Raw genomic sequence first — 19534 nt, 5'->3', positions numbered from 1 at the left:
CGGTAAGAGTTCAATGCAGTATAAACTACACAGCACAAGCATAAGTATTGGCTCATGGCAGCAAGGAGCATACAGGACCCGGGTATAAATTACATCGTCTATGCAGGAATTAAAAAAAAATCTTAATATTGCCACATGACAGTGTACAATTGTTATATTTACGGATTTTGTTTCTTGAACAAATAGTGCAACAAATTAAACTAAATGTATGTTTTTAGTGCTTTAACTTTAACTTTTCTTACAATTACCCCTGCACAGTGTTGTCCTTTTACTATAATTACAAAATATAAGCTTCTACAGCCTCCTTAATTTTGTTATGAAATATTTCATATTTTTTATTTATTTAGACTTAAATAAATAAACAAAATATATGAATTATTGCTATAAAAATGTCAACAGTTTCTCGACACATGATATCATATCCTGAGATTGGTCTTAGTTTTGTTCAAGGAAGGTAGGCCTAGTCCTGCAATACACACACTTGTAAAAAGTGTTTTGCATGGCCTGAATGAGACCTTTTATCAGCCAATCAAATTGCTCGTTGCAAGATGACAGACTTGTAGCCACACCCCTTCAATATCAGCCATTTTGGAATCTCCGGAAGATAGCCCAGTGGAAAGTCCGGGTGAAGTAAACTTTGGTAAGTAAACCTGGATTAACTACATTTCCTAGGCACTTTCTGTTGGATTTTGATATTACGACGAACCAGAAATGGATTAAAATATCTATGCAGGTAATTTTATCTTGTGTCAGATAAGCACACGGACGGAAAACTTGTTTTCGTTGAGGTCGAGTGATCCCCCTTCGAAGTGTATTCAACCTGGAATCTAAGGAACATAGGACTTTCAGCTTCATTTGTGGAAAATATCAATATAATGGCGCTCAAAGGTCATAATTTTAAAACATTTGGTTTTATTTCCGCTTACACACCTGTGTATTGGTAAGTAGTACTTGTGTGGTGTTGACAAACGTATGACCCGCTCAAGATATCTGACAGGTGCGAAAACTTGCACACCTGTCTTGGACCTTGGGGTGTGTACACCGAACGTGGGTCATTTAACTGTGTCCAGGGGCCCTAATACATTATCACTAATAACGCAATTACACACAGCTATATAATATTGCATGTCCAGTCAAAGTATATGTGCGATACGTTTGTCTAACGACCGCCAGCCTTCAGCATATCAATCTTGGACAAGGAAAATTGGCAGTCGGCCCTATTGGGTTACATGAATGAGAGGCCTACGCCCTATGTTGGGAGGGTTGGGTGACAATCTACCGTTAGCGTATGTCTCCTAATGTTGGTAAATTAATTCAGTGACCAGGTAAATTGGTTCCATGTTTATAGATCTAGCATGGTAAAGGTATATATTGTCAATGTCTTATGTGTTTTTTTTGTCTGGGAACAACATTATAACCGAGAAAGTAAACATTTAGCACGGTTCATTGAACTTACTATATATACTGTGGATACAGATTACCTATACAAAGTAGGTCTTCGGAGGGTTATGACCTCATGCTTATTGAACTGTTGTGGTTGATTTCAATCTTAACAAATAGTTAACAGTATGCCTCAGGTACAATGTTTATTGTTATAAAATACTGAATTTGCCAAGGATGTTTGTTTACATCATCATATCACAGGTGTCTGAAATTCTGTCAAAAATTAATAACAGTAATACAAAAAAAACACTACATTATCCTTAAAAAATATTTTAGGCATATTATAGTGTTTTTTTTGTATTAGTCCGTATTACTGTTATTATTAATTTTGGCAGAATTTCAGACTCTTGTGATCATATGTCTAATAAAAACAGTCACTACAGTAGCTTCAATTCATTTCGTATTTTGATGAACCGAAATTCTGAAAATAGAAATACTGTCATTTAAATTTATTAATAATATCAATAAAATGTATTGAAGTTCATGAATATGGTATTGGGATACAGCAGACAGGTTCAAGATTAAAAACTGGGGGTGAAAATTCCGGAGTAGGGAGAGGAGAGGAAACATGACGAGTATGTAAAATTTAATAGGGATAGTTAGAGCCACTCCTTGGAATTCTTAGTATGAAAGCATATTGGATTATCTGGATATACCTGTAGTATGATAAGTGAAAAAATGACTGCTACCTGTAATTTATCAATGAGACTATAGATTAATATACACATTCATAACATATCTCAATATTGTTATCATTGCCTACTCAAAATTTTTAGATTAATAATTATAAGATATGACAAGTGGACATGGTACATGTATGTAATAGAGGGATGCACAAAGTACAGTATCACATTTCAAGTTAAATTTTAAGATAACATTTATTTGTATATATTATAGTCATTTTATCTGCAAAGTCAACAAATGCAGTTACGTCAATAGAGGAGTGTTTTAAAGATCTATTTATAGGTTCAAGTATTTCTATAACAGGTACCATTTGTGCTTGCTTGTAAGCTGTACGCTATTAGCTATAGGTATTGTCTGAGCCGTAAAAGTATATAATTTATACCTTTCTGTTGGATATGTAGTGTATATTTTTTAGCATGTGTACATTAAATCATTCACCCCTGAGGACACATTTGAACTCTCCCAGTTCAAAGGTTGAAATAGTTCATTATGAAATTTCAAGGGTAAACGAGTTTAAATTGATAATGGTAATCAGTTATTGCTGCTATTATTGATATGTAACTGCATCTGATGCCTGATGGTACTGGATCTACATGTATATAGCTATCCCATTATATATGTCAACATTTATGTCAATAATATGTTATACTTGTCAATAATTCTACAAAGTGTATTTATAACATGATTAAATAATATCAATGTAATGCATGCACATTCTTTATGTAACCTTTGATATAAATACTGTTTTGTTTGTTACTGTAAATTTTCAAAATTTTAAATTAAAAACACATATATATATATATATGTATCACTTACATGCTTTGCATATTCACTCTATAGACATGAATTAGCACTCATCCCTTTTATACCAGGCTAAATATTCTTCCTTATATATATATATATATATATATGCCATATTATTGTGGAATATGACAGTGTATATATTAGTGCATAATTGGTGACAATGTGTGGAAAAAATCCAATTGCAACAGTTAGAACAATTTGTATCCTATCTTTACTTATATTTCTGTCATGCATTACACATGGAGTACGACACACATCCTTCAATGAATTAGCTGCTAATGGATCACACTAAATTGAAATACTGGTCATATTCTTTATCGTGACTTAGCAGTTTGAGCTTTGTTTGAAAGCTACAGTTGTCATGACGTTATATGGAGTGGTCAGATTGTAATATAGCCGGAGACTGGGTACTATACCTGTGTTATGTACGTATAAATTAGTAGATTTGATTATACACATGTATTGTTAATTCAATAGCATTTGATATCCCTGGGTAGTTGGTAGACTATTTACTGAATATGTACCATGTTTAAGTGTTGGGGATAGTTGAAATGTTTACTGAGATTTGCTGAAATGTTGACTTAAACATTGACCTTGAGTAGTAGCTTTAAATTACTACCCAATCCTGGTTGACCTGTACGTAATAATGTACATAGTACATTACTATATAGCTCTCACTGGACTTGTGATCATATACATATACATGTATGTATGTAATGAGGCCTATGGGCTATATATATGTTTATCTTTTTATCACTCCAAATCTTTTGGTAGGTTAGTTTTATTAATTAAGGTACACATTTAAAAATACAACAACTTTCCATCCAAGGTTAAGGAAAAAATACACAGTGACGTAATAAAAAAATAAACTTTGATTTACCAAAATGTATATTTCAGTTTCAAACTATCATTTCATTTTTCAGACTTCTGATGTGGTAATTCCAGAAACGGCAATTGAAGAATTTAAAGTCAATACAAACTTTAGGAAATAGTAAAACAAAAGTGTTCATCATGACAAACTATGAGGAATCGATTCAGCCCTCTAGCGATAGCTTTTGGGAGGTGGGCAAGTACCAGCGGACAGTGAAGCGTGTTGACAATGGACACAAAATGTGTGAAAGCCTTAGAAGTCTCATAGAGTCGAGGAGCGAGATAGAAAAGAACTATGCCAAACAGCTCTCACAGTGGACTAAAAGGTGGAACGAATACTTAGACAAAGGTACCAAAAATTGTCTCCTCTCACACAATTGTTTTTTATTCAATTGGTAAGGTTGAAATTTAGATATATTTAACATGTAAATTCAGTTTGCAATTAATTTAGAAAGTGTTAGTTTGTCATTTCCTCATCCAATACTCCAGGAGCCATGCTCACTTACATTCTCTGCATCCCTGAAACATGTCATGACAAAATTGAGGGCTAAGTGTGCCCCACTTTGGGATGATACAAGAAGACTAGATTGATCCTTTGGTATACTATGTACATCAAGAAAATCACGCCTCATGGCATAATTGTAAAATAGACAAGCTTTGAAATCTGGTCAGGTCCTGTTCCACTGTTTTCTTCAAAGAACGGGTATCAGCTTAGCAATTGGTCGGTTTTTAGCTCACCTGAAACCAATCAAATAGCTAGCCGTGTGGCTTCCACATTACCCTCGACATAATCCAGTGGTGCAGAGAACACAAAAGAGTGTAACTCCAGGAGCTTCAAGGCTGCTGTTTCCTTTTTTACTGAGTGATGCAATATATTTATCATAAACATATTTAAAATGGGTTAAATTTAAAACTGTTTTGTATCTGAAAACCTTAAAAAAGTAATCTAAACAGCTTAACTCATGTGAAGCATCGAATATAAAGAATCCCAATCCAAAGTTATGTAAAAGTTTAGGAAGAATGGTTATTTAATAATGACTTTCTATATGCGTGTAGGACCCGAGTATGCCACAACACAAGGAGCATGGCGAGGATTGCTAGAAGAGGCTGATAGTGTGGCAAACCTCCACACACTGGTCGGGGAGAATCTCATGTCCAAGGCTTACGCAGACATCAAACAATGGCAGAAGGACAATTACCACAAATCTCTGATGCATTTCAAGGAAACAAAAGAGATGGAAGATGGTTTCAAGAAGGTACAGTAGTCCTAACTGTCTTGTATCATAGTGCTGTTACTTGTTACTGACTCTGCTGGAGAGGATTTCCCTTTAGGCCAAATAAAAAGTCTTGTGTTTTGGCTAACCCTACCTACCATAATGTTTGTATTGGCATTTAGTGATATGCACTGTGTAAGTGAGGACTCATGCTTTATATAAGCATAGTAAACATGTTTTCAAGAATAAATAAAAATTGCCTACCTACCTATCTTTATTTTTCTGAGGATAATAGTGGAAACACAAGTAATTTTCGTTGTGGCCTTAGCTCAGTTGGTTGAGCACTGGTAAATTAGTCTTGGGTTGGAATCATAGTGATTAAATGACCACATTAACATAAGCACTCCAGGGTATTTTTTACGATAATTCTTTAATCCTGTTCTCACAAACATGCATGGGTGTGCTGTGGCAGGTGTCAGGATTCAGCCTTTATATAGAGGGAGAGTTTCTCACGTTATTGAACTATCTGGTCACTTGCAATTGTTACAGACTTTGCTAAAGAATATTTCCATTTTGCTGTAGCACTGGACTAATCTGTAGTCCTGAACTCCTAGTGTATATGTAGTTACTTGGGAAATAGATGACCAGTTGGTTACATGTGTAATTTATCAGAGTCCTGTATACATTGTACATTCTGATTTGCATGAGAGCGGTGAGCTTTGGATGAGACCATTGATAGTTAAATGTAAGATGAGGATTAAATAAGCTTTTGTAATACAAATGAGACCAACCCTTGAAGTATGGATGAGTCTTTGACTGTGAGATAAGGATTATAAACTTTTGTAATACAAATGAGACCAACCCTTGAATCATGAATGATTCTTTGACTGTTAGATAAGAATTATAAACTTTTGTAATACAAATGAGACACACCCTTGAAGTATGACAGAGTCTTTGACTGTTAGATAAGGATTATAAGCTTTTGTTATACAAATGAGACCAACCCTTGAAGCATGAATGAGACTTTGACTGTGAGATAAGGATTATAAGCTTTTGTATTCTTTTGTAATACAAATGAGACCAACCCTTGAAGTATGGATGAGTCTTTGACTGTGAGATAAGGATTATAAACTTTTGTAATACAAATGAGACCAACCCTTGAATCATGAATGATTCTTTGACTGTTAGATAAGAATTATAAACTTTTGTAATACAAATGAGACCAACCCTTGAATCATGAATGATTCTTTGACTGTTAGATAAGAATTATAAACTTTTGTAATACAAATGAGACACCCCCTTGAAGTATGACAGAGTCTTTGACTGTAAGATAAGGATTATAAGTTTTTGTTATACAAAGGAGACCAACCCTTGAAGCATGATTGAGTCTTTGACTGTAAGCTAAGGATTATCAGCTTTTGTATTCTTTTGTTATACAAATGAGACACACCCTTGAAGTATGACAGAGTCTTTGACTGTTAGATAAGGATTATGAGCTTTTGTTATACAAATGAGACCAACCCTTGAACTATGACTGAGACTTTGACTGTGAGATAAGCTTTTGTAATACAAATGAGACCAACCCTTGAATCATGAATGATTCTTTGACTGTTAGATAAGAATTATAAACTTTTGTAATACAAATGAGACCAACCCTTGAAGTATGACAGAGTCTTTGACTGTTATATAAAGATTATAAGCTTTTGTTATACAAATGGGACCACCCCTTGAAGCGTGAATGAGTCTTTGACTGTGAGATAAGGATTATAAACTTTTGTAATACAAATGAGACCAACCCTTGAAGCATGAATGAGTCTTTGACTGTAAGATAAGGATTATAAGCTTTTGTTATACAAATGAGACCAACCCTTGAAGTATGACTGAGACTTTGACTGTGAGATAAGCTTTTGTAATACAAATGAGACCAACCCTTGAAGTATGAATGAGACTTTGACTGTGAGATAAGGATTATAAGCTTTTGTATTCTTTTGTAATACAAATGAGACCAACCCTTGAAGTATGACAGAGCCTTTGACTATGAGATAAGGATTATAAGCTTTTGAAATACAAATGAGATCAACCCTTGAAGTATGAATGAGACTTTGACTATGAGATAAGGATTATAAGCTTTTGTAATACAAATGAGACCAACCCTTGAAGTATGACAGAGTCTTTGACCATGAGATAAGGATTATAAGCTTTTGTAATACAAATGATATTAACCCTTGAAGTATGACAGAGTCTTTGACTGTGAGATAAGGATTATGAGCCTGTGACATACAGATGAAGCCATTTATGAATACACAGATTATACCTAGCCTTCAGATAGGTAATAGACCATTGAGATACTGATTAGATCATTAAACTTTGGATTCAACTGTTGGATGAGTCTGCTGAGGTAAGAATAAAACTGGAGATATGCTGTACCAGTCTTGATTAAGCCTAACCCTTTGGCCCCTACGTAACTTTAGTAGACTCTACCATGCATTGATCTGGATGAGTCCATTATGGTCTACAGTGGTGAAAGGGTCAATGCCAGTGACATAAAAAATTTACTTATATTGCTTTGACCCAAGAGCTTTCATCTTTCCTTTTCAATTCTTAGTTCTGATACAAAAAGGCAATTACAATGTCAGATATCTGTAGCTCGGTCACACTGTCTCTCACTAGGGAAATCTGTCAGGAATAAGATATATATCTATCTATTGTGACATTTATCAGATTTAGTGATTTATAATGTGAACAGTAGCTTATCAAGATCTAGAAAATGTGATAAACTAATTTACCGCTGAAATTTTCATTATACTATTCCTACTTTTGAATTGGAAGAGTTCAAATGTGTCTTCAGGGGTGAATGAGTTAAGTTACATGTACAGATGACGATAGGTTAAGGCTGACGAATCAAGATTTGCTTGGATAATTTACAAGACTTAAAAAAAAATCAAAATGTAGAAGGGGAGGTGGGGTAGGGGAATGTTACCATAATTATTTTACAAAAGCCCAAAAGGGCCAGCACGTAATCTATAACTCAAAGTAGGGAGTGGGCTTAACAAATTTTGACATGAAAGCATGTTATGAACTTTATATTCTAATGTCAATAAATCTTTGGAGTGAACTGTCGTAAAAAGGCAGGGCTTAAATAAAGTTGGACAGATTGCATTGTAAAGCATTGTTTTCACGCAGTTTGTTTTAATTGATTTGCTAATAGAATGGAGCGATTGTTTATGGTAGTTAAGTGCTATACTGTATATATATGTACGTGTGTACCATAATATTGCAGTAAGTACTCTGACTACTTAAAAAAAAAAGTGGACAAAAAACTGAAGATTTTTTCATATATAAATTACAGAAATAACTGGTAAAAATCTTCATATCATCTATTCCGAAAATTATATATCGCCAGTAAAAGTCTATACATAAGTATTCTGGTCTTGATGTTTGTGAGCAATCTTAAGACATTGCTAGAGAGAGAAAAACAGGTGACAGATTTACGATAGAGAGGAGTCAGAGAAATGGAAGAGCATTTTGCATGTGTTTTTAACATGAGTAGTAGCTAGGGAGAGGCAGAATTTAGCACTGTTTGGTATGAACTCTCTGGTATCTGATCAGTTCCTGCAGTGGTAACACCTACATTTGTACATGTGATATTTGACAGCTGATAAACCCAGAGAGCCCTATATCATATCCTTTAAGGAAAATGGTAACATTAAAACCAGGTTTATTTTGAGAATTCCAGATCATTTAAGTGCAGGAAATGTCTTTAGGTTTGACCTTACATTTGTAAAATATGATGAGCAAAGGGGTGGGCTTATTACTGAGTGCTTTCTCATAATAGGTATAAAGTATGTGGGGGGTTTTGTTCACGGTCCAAGCACTTTGGGTTAAAATGGGCAATGTGTCGTCGAAAAGGAAATGATATTGATTTACCCAGAATGTAATTGATTTTGATGAAGTAGGGTTTGTGTGGTTAAATCATACTGTTGTCTTTGATGGATCCTGAACGTGCTTATTTGTTTGATTTAATTTAATTGGGAGTTCTGGTAAAGATCAATACCCCCTGACAGACTAGTGATAGGGAATTCCCTCGTCACTGTTAAATTCACTGGAATCTGAATCGCTGTGCTCACTTATTTTCTTCTCCACAGAGTTTTAGTGTGACAGAGACAAAGCTGCATATAATAGTCTATAATGCTGACTCTACAGATTGCCTGGGCTGTCGGGAGATATATCTGCAATGGTTACATACATACCTGTGTGAGGTCAATGGATCTCTGTATATTACATTAATCATTATCATAAATCATAAAAAAGAAATCCTTACAAAGCAAACAAATTGATACTTTATATTCAAAAAATATTATTTGAATCTATATGCTGATTATTTGGTTTTCAGTTCATCAATGATGTGTATAATTTAAACTATAAATTGTGGTGGAAACGTTTGATTAATTAATTCATTATATGTTTTCTAGTTAATATAAAATGGAGTGGACACATTGGTCCATTTCAGGGACTGTGACTGGGTTGTGTAATTTATGAGAAAGTTGGATTTTTAGAACAATCTGAATAAAAAGGACAATATATCCTCTTAACACTAGTTGGCTATATAGAAGGAAAATCTATCCCCTAAGATACAGGTAGGTGGAACAACCAGGTTAGTGGTGACTGGATAGTGGGATAACCAGTTTAGTGGTGACTAGATAGTGGGATAACCAGTTAAGTGCTGACTGGATAGTGGGACTACAGATTAGTGGTGACTGGATAGTGGGATAAGCAGTTTAGTGGTGACTGGATAGTGGGATACCCCGGTTAAGGGGGGATTGGATAGAGGGATAATCAGTTTAGTGGTGACTGGATCGTGGGACAACCAGTTTAGTGGTGACTAGATAGTGGGACAACCAGTTAAGTGGTGACTGGATAGTGGGATAATCTGTTTAGTGGTGACTGGATAGTGGGATAACCAGTTAAGTGGTGACTGGATAGTGGGACTCCAGATTAGTGGTGACTGGATAGTGGGATAACCAGTTTAGTGACGACTGGATAGTGGGATACCCCGGTTAAGTGGTGATTGGATAGTGGGATAACCAGTTTAGTGGTGACTAGATAGTGGGATAACCAGTTTCGTGGTGACTAGATAGTGGGATAACCAGTTAAGTGCTGACTGGATAGTGGGACTACAGATTAGTGGTGACTGGATAGTGGGATAACCAGTTTAGGGGTGACTAGATAGTGGGACAACCATTTTAGTGGGGACTGGATAGTGGGATAACCAGTTTAGTGGTGACTGGATCGTGGGACAACCAGTTTAGTGGTGACTAGATAGTGGGACAACCATTTTAGTGGTTACGGGATAGTGGGATAATCAGTTTAGTGGTGACTGGATAGTGGGATAACCATATTAGTGGTGACTAGATAGTGGGACAACCATTTTAGTGGTGACTGGATAGTGGGATAACCAGTTTAGTGGTGACTGGATAGTGGGATACCCCGGTTAAGTGGTGATTGGATAGAGGGATAATCAGTTTAGTGGTGACTGGATAGTGGGACAACCAGTTTAGTGGTGACTAGATAGTGGGATAACCAGTTAAGTGGTGACTGGATAGTGGGACTCCAGATTAGTGGTGACTGGATAGTGGGATAACCAGTTTTGTGGTGACTGGATAGTGGGACAACCAGTTTAGTGGTGACTAGATAGTGGGACAAAAAGTTTAGTGGTGACTAGATAGTGGGACAACCAGTTTAGTGGTGACTGGATAGTGGGATAACCATTTTAGTGGTGACTGGATAGTGGGATAACCAGTTAAGTGGTGACTGGATAGTGGGACTACAGATTAGTGGTGACTGGATAGTGGGATAACCAGTTTAGTGACGACTGGATAGTGGGATACCCCGGTTAAGTGGTGACTGGATAGAGGGATAATCAGTTTAGTGGTGACTGGATAGTGGGATAACCAGTTTAGTGGTGACTAGATAGTGGGACAACCAGTTTAGTGGTGACTGGAAAGTGGGATACCCCGGTTAAGTGGTGACTGGATAGAGGGATAATCAGTTTAGTGGTGACTGGATAGTGGGACAACCAGTTTAGTGGTGACTAGATAGTGGGACAACCAGTTTAGTGGTGACTGGAAAGTGGGATACCCCGGTTAAGTGGTGACTGGATAGAGGGATAATCAGTTTAGGGGTGACTGGATAGTGGGACAACCAGTTTAGTGGTGACTGGATAGTGGGACAACCAGTTTAGTGGTGACTGGAAAGTGGGATACCCCGGTTAAGTGGTGACTGGATAGAGGGATAATCAGTTTAGGGGTGACTGGATAGTGGGACAACCAGTTTAGTGGTGACTGGATAGTGGGACAACCAGTTTAGTGGTGACTGGATAGTGGGATAACCAGTTTTGTGTTGACAAGATAATGGGACAACTAGATTAGTGATGACTGGATAGTGGGATAACCAGTTTAGTGGTGACTTGATAGTGGGACAACCAGTTTAGTGGTGACTAGATAGTGGGACAACCAGTTTAGTGGTGACTCGATAGTGGGACAACCAGTTAAGTGGTGACTGGATAGTGGGATAACCAGTTTTGTGTTGACAAGATAATGGGACAACTAGATTAGGGGTGCCAGGATATATATCTGGGCAACTATATTCGTAGTAACTGGATAACTGGGACAACTAGATTAGGGGTCCCTGGATATATATTACTGGGACAACTAGACTAGGGGTGCCTGGTTATATAATTGGGACAACTAGATTAGGGGTGCCTGGATATATATAACTGGGACAACTAGATTAGGGGTGCCTGGATATATATTACTGGGACAACTAGACTAGGGGTGCCTGGTTATATAATTGGGACAACTGGATTAGTGGTAACTGGATATTGGCACAAGACACCCATATTAATTTCAGTGACTGGATTAATAAATCTTGACTGAAACTTTAGATATTCAATGGTTCAATAAAACTCAGGTGGAAAGTTAAGTACTGATGGGCCTCAACTTCTCCACAGAAGGGAATTTTATACCTTTTATGTGTGTCTTTAGTGTATATACCAGCTACACACAATGTGCAATATTTCTGAAGTCTAAAAAATATCAAGCCAACACATTCTTGCATTTCACATGAAAGTTACCAGCCAACACATTCTTGCATTTCACATGAAAGTTACCATGCAACAAATTCCTACATTTCACATGCTTAAAATAGTGCCACATTTTAAAATTTAAACAGTAAATAGCCATGTTTGGTGAAATAATATGCATATGGATAAAGAAAGGTGGAATTCAGGGTGTCGGATTAGGCGAGCTTATCTAACCGATATGTGTTTCTTACATAGTGTCAGATTAGACAGGCTGATCTAACAAATATTTCCCACAGGGTGTCGGTTTAGACAGACTGATCTAACAAATATACCCACAGGGTGTCATATCAGACAGGCTCATCTAACAAATATTTTCCACTGGGTGCCAGATTAGACAGTTTCACTGTACTTCCTGTATAGATACATACAAATACTCTTAACACTTCCTAATGCTGAACTTTTTAGCCCCAGGAAGATTCACATGCTTGGCTTGAGAAATCTACTTCTAACATATATACCTCATGCTGTGTAATTTGTGTATGTATATGGATGTTTTTGTGATAGAAGTTAAGAAAGGGTGTGATTAGTTCTTGTTGTTTTCCCATTATGCTAATTACTGATGAGATGATGATTTTTATATCTTTGAAGTAATTTATCTCCTGACCTTACTATATAGCTCGTCTACAATTCATGTGAATTTTACCCTCCATGTAGATCAAACTTTTGGGTCTCTGTAAAGCTTATACTTTAATTAGTATGCCCAGCCATGATGTGGTGGTGCTTAGTGGTTACCCTATCCTTGGGTTAGTTTTTGTTTAGGTCATTTATGTCGTGCAACATCACATATACACATGACATTTCTGTGATCTTGACCTTTGATCTTTACCTCTTTGACCTTGGTTAAGTTTTTAATTCATTTAGGTAAGTTAACTGGACCAAGTACTGGAGCTAGAGCCACACAACCCTACATGGCAATGCTTCTGTCTGAGTGCAGTGTGTTTGCTACTTTTATTAACCTAGACCTTTGACCTTGGCCTCAATGACCTTGCTTTAGTTCTGAAGTTTGGTATACAAACCGGGCAATGGTGTCTTACCAACATATTTCTATAGTTATTATTTAATTTCCATTTCCAGGTGATATTTTTTTGTGGACACTGTCAAAAATAAAATCTAACAAACAATCTTCTCAGCACTAGAATTATATCTCAGAAACAATTTTGGAATTTACCCTTACAAATTTGAGGAAATTTTAGCTCATTTATGGAGAAAATTATGCCTACTTTTCTATCTACAAAATGGTTTAGAAAATCCCCTGTGAGCTAATGAAGATTCATACAGGACATCAATGTTTAAAAGGTTATTGGTAGAACTTCAAAATGCCACACGATAATGTTAAACTTGGCAGTTTGTGGAAAATGGCTTTTATGGAGGCTGGTTGATGGCAGGTCTCCATGCACCAAATTCTCCTGAAATCTTTCAGAATGATTTAAGTAGAGGAGGCACTTCTGTAAGAGTTATGGGAAATTCAATATACCTGTCAGTCAGTGCCATTAGTATCAGGAAGATGATGGTTACAACAAAAATCTATTAATATTATATATCAGTAAATTTAACAAGGAGTTCCTAAGCTTGAAGGTCAGAAGTGTACAATTTCATATTTAGAGAGCATAAGCCCAGAGGAAGATTTTGAAGAATTTTACAAGCGCTAGCCCTACCTATATATTTATTGTAAACATTGTAAATTTTGGCTATCCATGACATAAAATCTACTATAGCCCTGGGTGTCTGAGGTTTGTATGGAATTTTACACCCCTGAAGGTTATTCAGCCATTTGACTCTACCTGATTTGTAGTAATCCTCTAGGCTTCAGCTGTACTGATGAATTAGTCCATAGGTTTCAAAGTAACCATGACCGGGCCTTAGATCTAGAACTGGTCTTGGTTTCTCAGTCATTGGTCAATAGACCCAGTGCTTCAGGTTTCTCTATAGTACTGGTCTTGGTTTCTCAGTCATTGGTCCATAGACCCAGTGCTTCAGGTTTCTCTATATTACTGGTCTTGGTTTCTCAGTCATTGGTCCATAGACCCGGAGTGCTTCCTGGTTTCTCTATAGTACTGGTCTTGGTTTCTCAGTCATTGGTCCATAGACCCTGAATGCTTCCTGGTTTTTCTATAGTACATTGGTCCATAGACCCTGAGTGCTTCCTGGTTTTTCTATAGTACTGGTCTTGGTTTCTCAGTCATTGGTCCATAGACCCAGTGCTTCCTGGTTTCTCAGTCATATACTGGCCTACATAGCCAGAACTTGTCCTGGTTTCTCAGTCATTGTCAGACCCATAAAGCCAGAATTTACCCTGATTTCAGAGCTCTAGTTGTCCACATAGCCAGTGTTTTTTAGTATATGTACTAGTGCTGTTAGTGAAATGATGATATAAGATTGCAGTCCCATGGAGGGAGATTTTTCAGTCTTTTGATAATTTACTTTCCAAGATGCTGTTCCCATTTGCAGTAAATGTAGATCATTCTACAACCCATAGTCAGTCTCCCAGCTTTTCAGTTGACAAAAAAACAACAACTTTTTAGCCTTGGTCCATGCTTTTCTGATGGTTGTGGACCACTTCACAATTAAGTTGTTTGGTAGAATCAATGATATCGATAAATCTATAATAGATTCTTCAAAGTAGCATGTGTATGCTGCCTCAAGAGAAAAAGGATACCAAATGCTTTTAAAACAAAACAAAAAAAAATGAATAAATAGATTCGGTCCTCAGGGATAGACAATGTTAAGTTTTGTATACTATTCTTTTTAAAATGTATATACCCTCAAACTGATGTTACTGCACTGACACTAAAAAATCCCTTTAGCAATTTATATAATTACATGTACATAAATGCATATATAGCTATTATACAAGATGCACAACTCATTCACCCCTTAAAACACATTTTAACTCTTCCAATTCAAAGGTTGGGCTTGTGCATTATGAAATTATAGGGGTGAATAAGTTAAACAGCAACAGAAAATATTCCTAAGGGATGTAAGACAGAGAAACAGAAAGCCTTATGATAGGGAGCAATATGGACAAGATTCCAGTGGTGTACCGATTGTATGTCTGTCCCCGAGGCTAAACTAGATCTCAGGGATTCACTTAGTACTACTGTTTATAGATAGATCTGACAAGATGTAGTTAGCCAGTCCTGTAATGTAAGTAAAGAGAGCCTACACACGATCACGTAGATCTGTGTACTGACCAGGCCGAGCACACATAATATTGTGTAGGAAATGTCAACCATTAGGGACATCATAAAGTCGTTAGAAAGTTTTTATATCTAGCTCCACTACACATTGTTAGACATACCATAAACATTAGGGATATACATAGAAATGTTTTAAACTGAAATATTTTTATACAAATTTAATGTATCATTTTATAGACGTTGATAAATTAAGATTTATAACATTTTATAGACACATAATGATATATCTATTGATTTATGTGTATTCTTCCAAGCTTATCTTACAATTCTCAAATAATATGATTATCTACCCATGGAAGCTTTTAGATTATACTTTAACTCATTCATCCCTACATATTTAAACTGGACTTGCACAGTCTTTGATTTGGTAAGGTTCAAATGTGATCTAAGGGGTGATTGTGTTAAAATGAACTTTCTCAAATGGATGTAAATCGTTATCAGTCATAACTTTCATGTGAATTTGTCCAACAACAGATTTGCGAAGTTAACAATTTGTTAAGTCATAACGATCCATCTACACAAGGCAATACATTAGGGCCACATGGTAAACATTGGGATAGTAGTAGTTGTGCCGAGTATATATCATTGAAAACAAAAGATAAAAATAAATACGATATGGAAATAAATTCTTTCAACTTTTCAGTATATGAATAGTGTCAGTTGACTGGCCCGGTAGTATATTTAGAGGGTGTATACAATACGTCTCAGAGATATACAATGTCTACACATACAAAATGTAGCAGCAACTTTTATAATATTATAGGTCTTGGGACGAGTCATGTAAGAGGTTTATTAACGGTCACAAGACTTGGAGGTCAATATGGCAGTTTGTAAACATAGCCTATGATAATTTGTTAGGGTACTGTGTTGAGTATATATCTACAGTGTTATAAATTGTCAAGATGAGGTATGTACCGTATTTGATATAATAATTTTACCTGTTCCTATGAAGTCGACCCCAGTGATTTTAAAGATACAACTTGAATGCTCCTCTTTTATTTTCTGTGCTCTATTTCATAATTTCTGAAAGTTGTCGGTTTTGTTTTGTAAATTACTGAGATTCCACTACGGAAATGTGCTGTAACAGGACTTAATTTGATCTTCACTGGAATGTTATCTTCTGTAACATTGAAATAATCGATTCACTTAGAAAGGTTAACAGTTATATGACTGGGAAATTAATTCAGAGGGGAATAGGATACCATTACATTTCTGCAAGGGTGGGATGCAGGTCAAATTATGAGGTTTATGTATATGTTGCTTGAAGTAAACTGTGTCTTTTTAAAGATGCTGCACTTGTTATTTACAAGCACCAAGTGTCCTTAATTATGATGTCAAGTATTGTATATATTTGTACAGACCTTCCCCTGGGTACTTAATGAATGGCATGGACTCAATCTCCAATAAAGTTCATCGTAGGAGAATGCTTTGAATAAGAAACGACAAGGGGAGATAATTATCCCATGGATTCCGTGAGAAGGGAATATTTTGAGTATTGGCGAGATATTTGTGAGAGAGTACTGTCTTTTTAAACAGGTAATGTCAGATAAAGGTTGTATCTTAATTACTGTCATTGTGTATTTCAGGCCCAAAAACCTTGGGAGAAGAAGTATACAAAGCTACAAGCTGCCAAAAAAGAGTACCACACGGCATGTAGAAACGAAAAAACCACTGCCAACCAGGAGAACAATGCACGGGGAGACTCGGCGGTCTCACAGGACCAGGTAATGCACATACATCAGTCATAGACTTTTTGAGGCTGCAGTATATATATACATGATTTATTTAAATCGATTTAAAGAAGTAAGTTTTATGTTTAGGGAAATGGTGTGAGCTATTTGAAATGTTGTTGGTATTTTGTCACGTTCACAATATTGACATAAGATGAGGCTTGCTGCATGGTCTTGCAAGAAGTGGGTTTTATATATGTACTTTTACCATTGATAATGAATCAGATGTTCTAAGTATACGGCTGCCACAACAGGATCATGATGCATTTGGCATGTATTGAAAGGAGACACACAATTCAAAAAGAAAAAAATCTTTCTGGGGACAGATTTTGATAACATCCTACATAAGAACTGTCTTAAACCAAAGATTTGTGAAAAACTTAACTGTATTAGAAATCATATTCAGTAGCAGTAGATGCAAAGGAAAAAGAGTAAACGTTCTCTCACACACAAAAAAGATACCATTTGCTGTAAGTTTAATGTTGTTTAACCAAGGATTTATAAAGCTTTCATTGGTATTCAGACAGTCAGTACATCAGGTACGCAATGAAACATTCAAAAAGCAAGTTTTCAAAATGTAGTTTGAAAAACAAGGGAAAACATTTTTTAACTGAACAATGTTTTCCTGTATCAGTTGAGAATGAATCAGAACAGAGACTCCAGATATGTATATATATATGGTGACCTAAAAGAGTTAATTAAAAAGTTGCTAGAAAACCACTGCTCAAGCTTGATGTAGGATGAAGGAAAAGGGAATCGGGACGTTGATGAGATCGGTATGCTATCGTGTCATGACCCAGGTAGTGAAGGCTTTACCCATAATGCCTGTCTGTTGGGAACCGACGCAATCGCCGTTACAGGTGTGAGGGTCGGCCGGTCAGAGGTGTCGACTACTCCAGTGTAGCCTTATTTATTATTTACCCACCTCTCTCCCCACCACGGGTCAAACTGTCTCCATGAATTATGCATTTCCTTTTTCCTTTTTCGAGGATATTACTAGCTACTATGATTGTCACTAATGATTATAGATGAAATTTCACATTGTGGAGAGGAAAATGAAAAAAAGAGTTCATGATAATTAATTTTCGTGTTACGCAGGCCTTGTGCCAGAGGAGCTAGATCTGTCTGCTGTGATAACTTAAAATGATCAATGGAGATGCTTGTAAGTTAAGTAATATTGACAATTTCCTGTAAGTTGTGCCTAAGATGGTGAACAATGGTTTTTCCTCAACACTATAGTGTGATGCAGTCAGCTTTGTATTGATTACAAAACAGAAACAGACATTCAGTGTAAGTCATTTTATTTAACACAAAAAAGAAACAATCGCTGCAATATTTTATAGATTAGATTCAGAGAAAAATAATAAGATTCTCAAAGCATGATGTATTATGTAAATATAACGTTTTGAAATTTTTATTCCAGTAAATTGTTGAAAGTATACTGCATCATTATGTATCTCTGTCCCAATAGACAGAATGAACCAAGCTGTTGCATTCGTTACCTTTCTACAAAATGTCTTATTCCCCAGTGTCATGTATGGTCTCAGTCTTCTGTCTATAACAAAAAACAAGAAGGTCAAACATAGCAGACAGCAAGTAGCAAGTAAATTAGCTTGTAGGAAACCTTTTATTGCCGCCAATTTAGATCAATTTAATTAACGAAAGATTTTCGCCTACACGAAAAAGCTGGTCTTAACACGACGGGCCACTGACCTTCATCGCTGAAAGCCTTATATGTAAATATGGCGATGTAATTGTGACATGGTCATAACTGACCAACTATACTTGGGCCACTGACCAAAGTGGCATTGTCTATAACAGGGTGGTGAAAATATTGGGTACTATACAGCCAATGTAAGGTTAAAGGTCAAGCTGACCATCAATCAATCATAATAATGTAGCAGCTTGTAAATAACATTGCCAATGCCACTTTAGGCTTCAGTTTGCTATATATCTACTAGTATGTAGTCAGATCTCATCAATGTAGCCGCCACTTTTAGTGTGTTTCCTGCTAAAGTCAGCCAGTGTTTTAGGGGAGTAGGATAGAATCTTTTTTATACAAACTGTCTTGGTAATCTAGCTGTTTTGATGCAGTTTGGCCACACATTCTGAGACAGAAGAAGGCTGGGTTATCAATGTTCTGAGAACGAAGAAGGCTGGGTTATCAATGTTCTTAATACAAAGAGGTCTGGGTTATCAATGTTCTGACACTGTGTATTTCATCTGCCATTCAAGACTATTACGAATAATATCAGTATGTCTTTCTGGGTGATGAAATGAAATAATGCAGTGCTCATGTTGACGCATTCCCCAAGAAGAGAAAATTGAAACAAATTTAATTTAGGGCACTTCCAAATATATGACAGATGTCTTACATCTATTCAGTACCAATAGTATAACTTGATTGAGACCTTTCTTTTAAAAAGGTTGGTACTCTAGCATAGATGAAAC

General features: G+C 36.2%; 1 protein-coding gene across 3 annotated transcripts in view; it reads left to right on the top strand.

Moving 5' to 3' along the window:
• The first annotated feature begins 563 nt into the window (after positions 1–563).
• LOC110448455 (protein kinase C and casein kinase substrate in neurons protein 2-like) overlaps positions 564–19534 on the top strand; it is a 53788-nt gene continuing 34817 nt past the window's right edge. For all 3 annotated transcript variants that reach the window (XM_021494713.1, XM_021494714.1, XM_021494712.1), the window contains exons 1-4: positions 564–640; positions 3855–4150; positions 4858–5057; positions 16940–17077. In XM_021494713.1, coding sequence (XP_021350388.1) covers positions 3943–4150; positions 4858–5057; positions 16940–17077 — 546 coding nt within the window. In that variant the 5' untranslated portion in view covers positions 564–640; positions 3855–3942. The remainder of the gene's footprint in view (positions 641–3854; positions 4151–4857; positions 5058–16939; positions 17078–19534) is intronic.

This window comes from Mizuhopecten yessoensis, unplaced genomic scaffold, assembly GCF_002113885.1.
Source record: "Mizuhopecten yessoensis strain PY_sf001 unplaced genomic scaffold, ASM211388v2 scaffold4033, whole genome shotgun sequence".
Lineage (NCBI taxonomy): Eukaryota > Metazoa > Mollusca > Bivalvia > Pectinida > Pectinidae > Mizuhopecten > Mizuhopecten yessoensis.
Note: the sequence above shows the minus strand (reverse complement) of the source record. Positions and strands in the feature narration are given on the sequence as shown.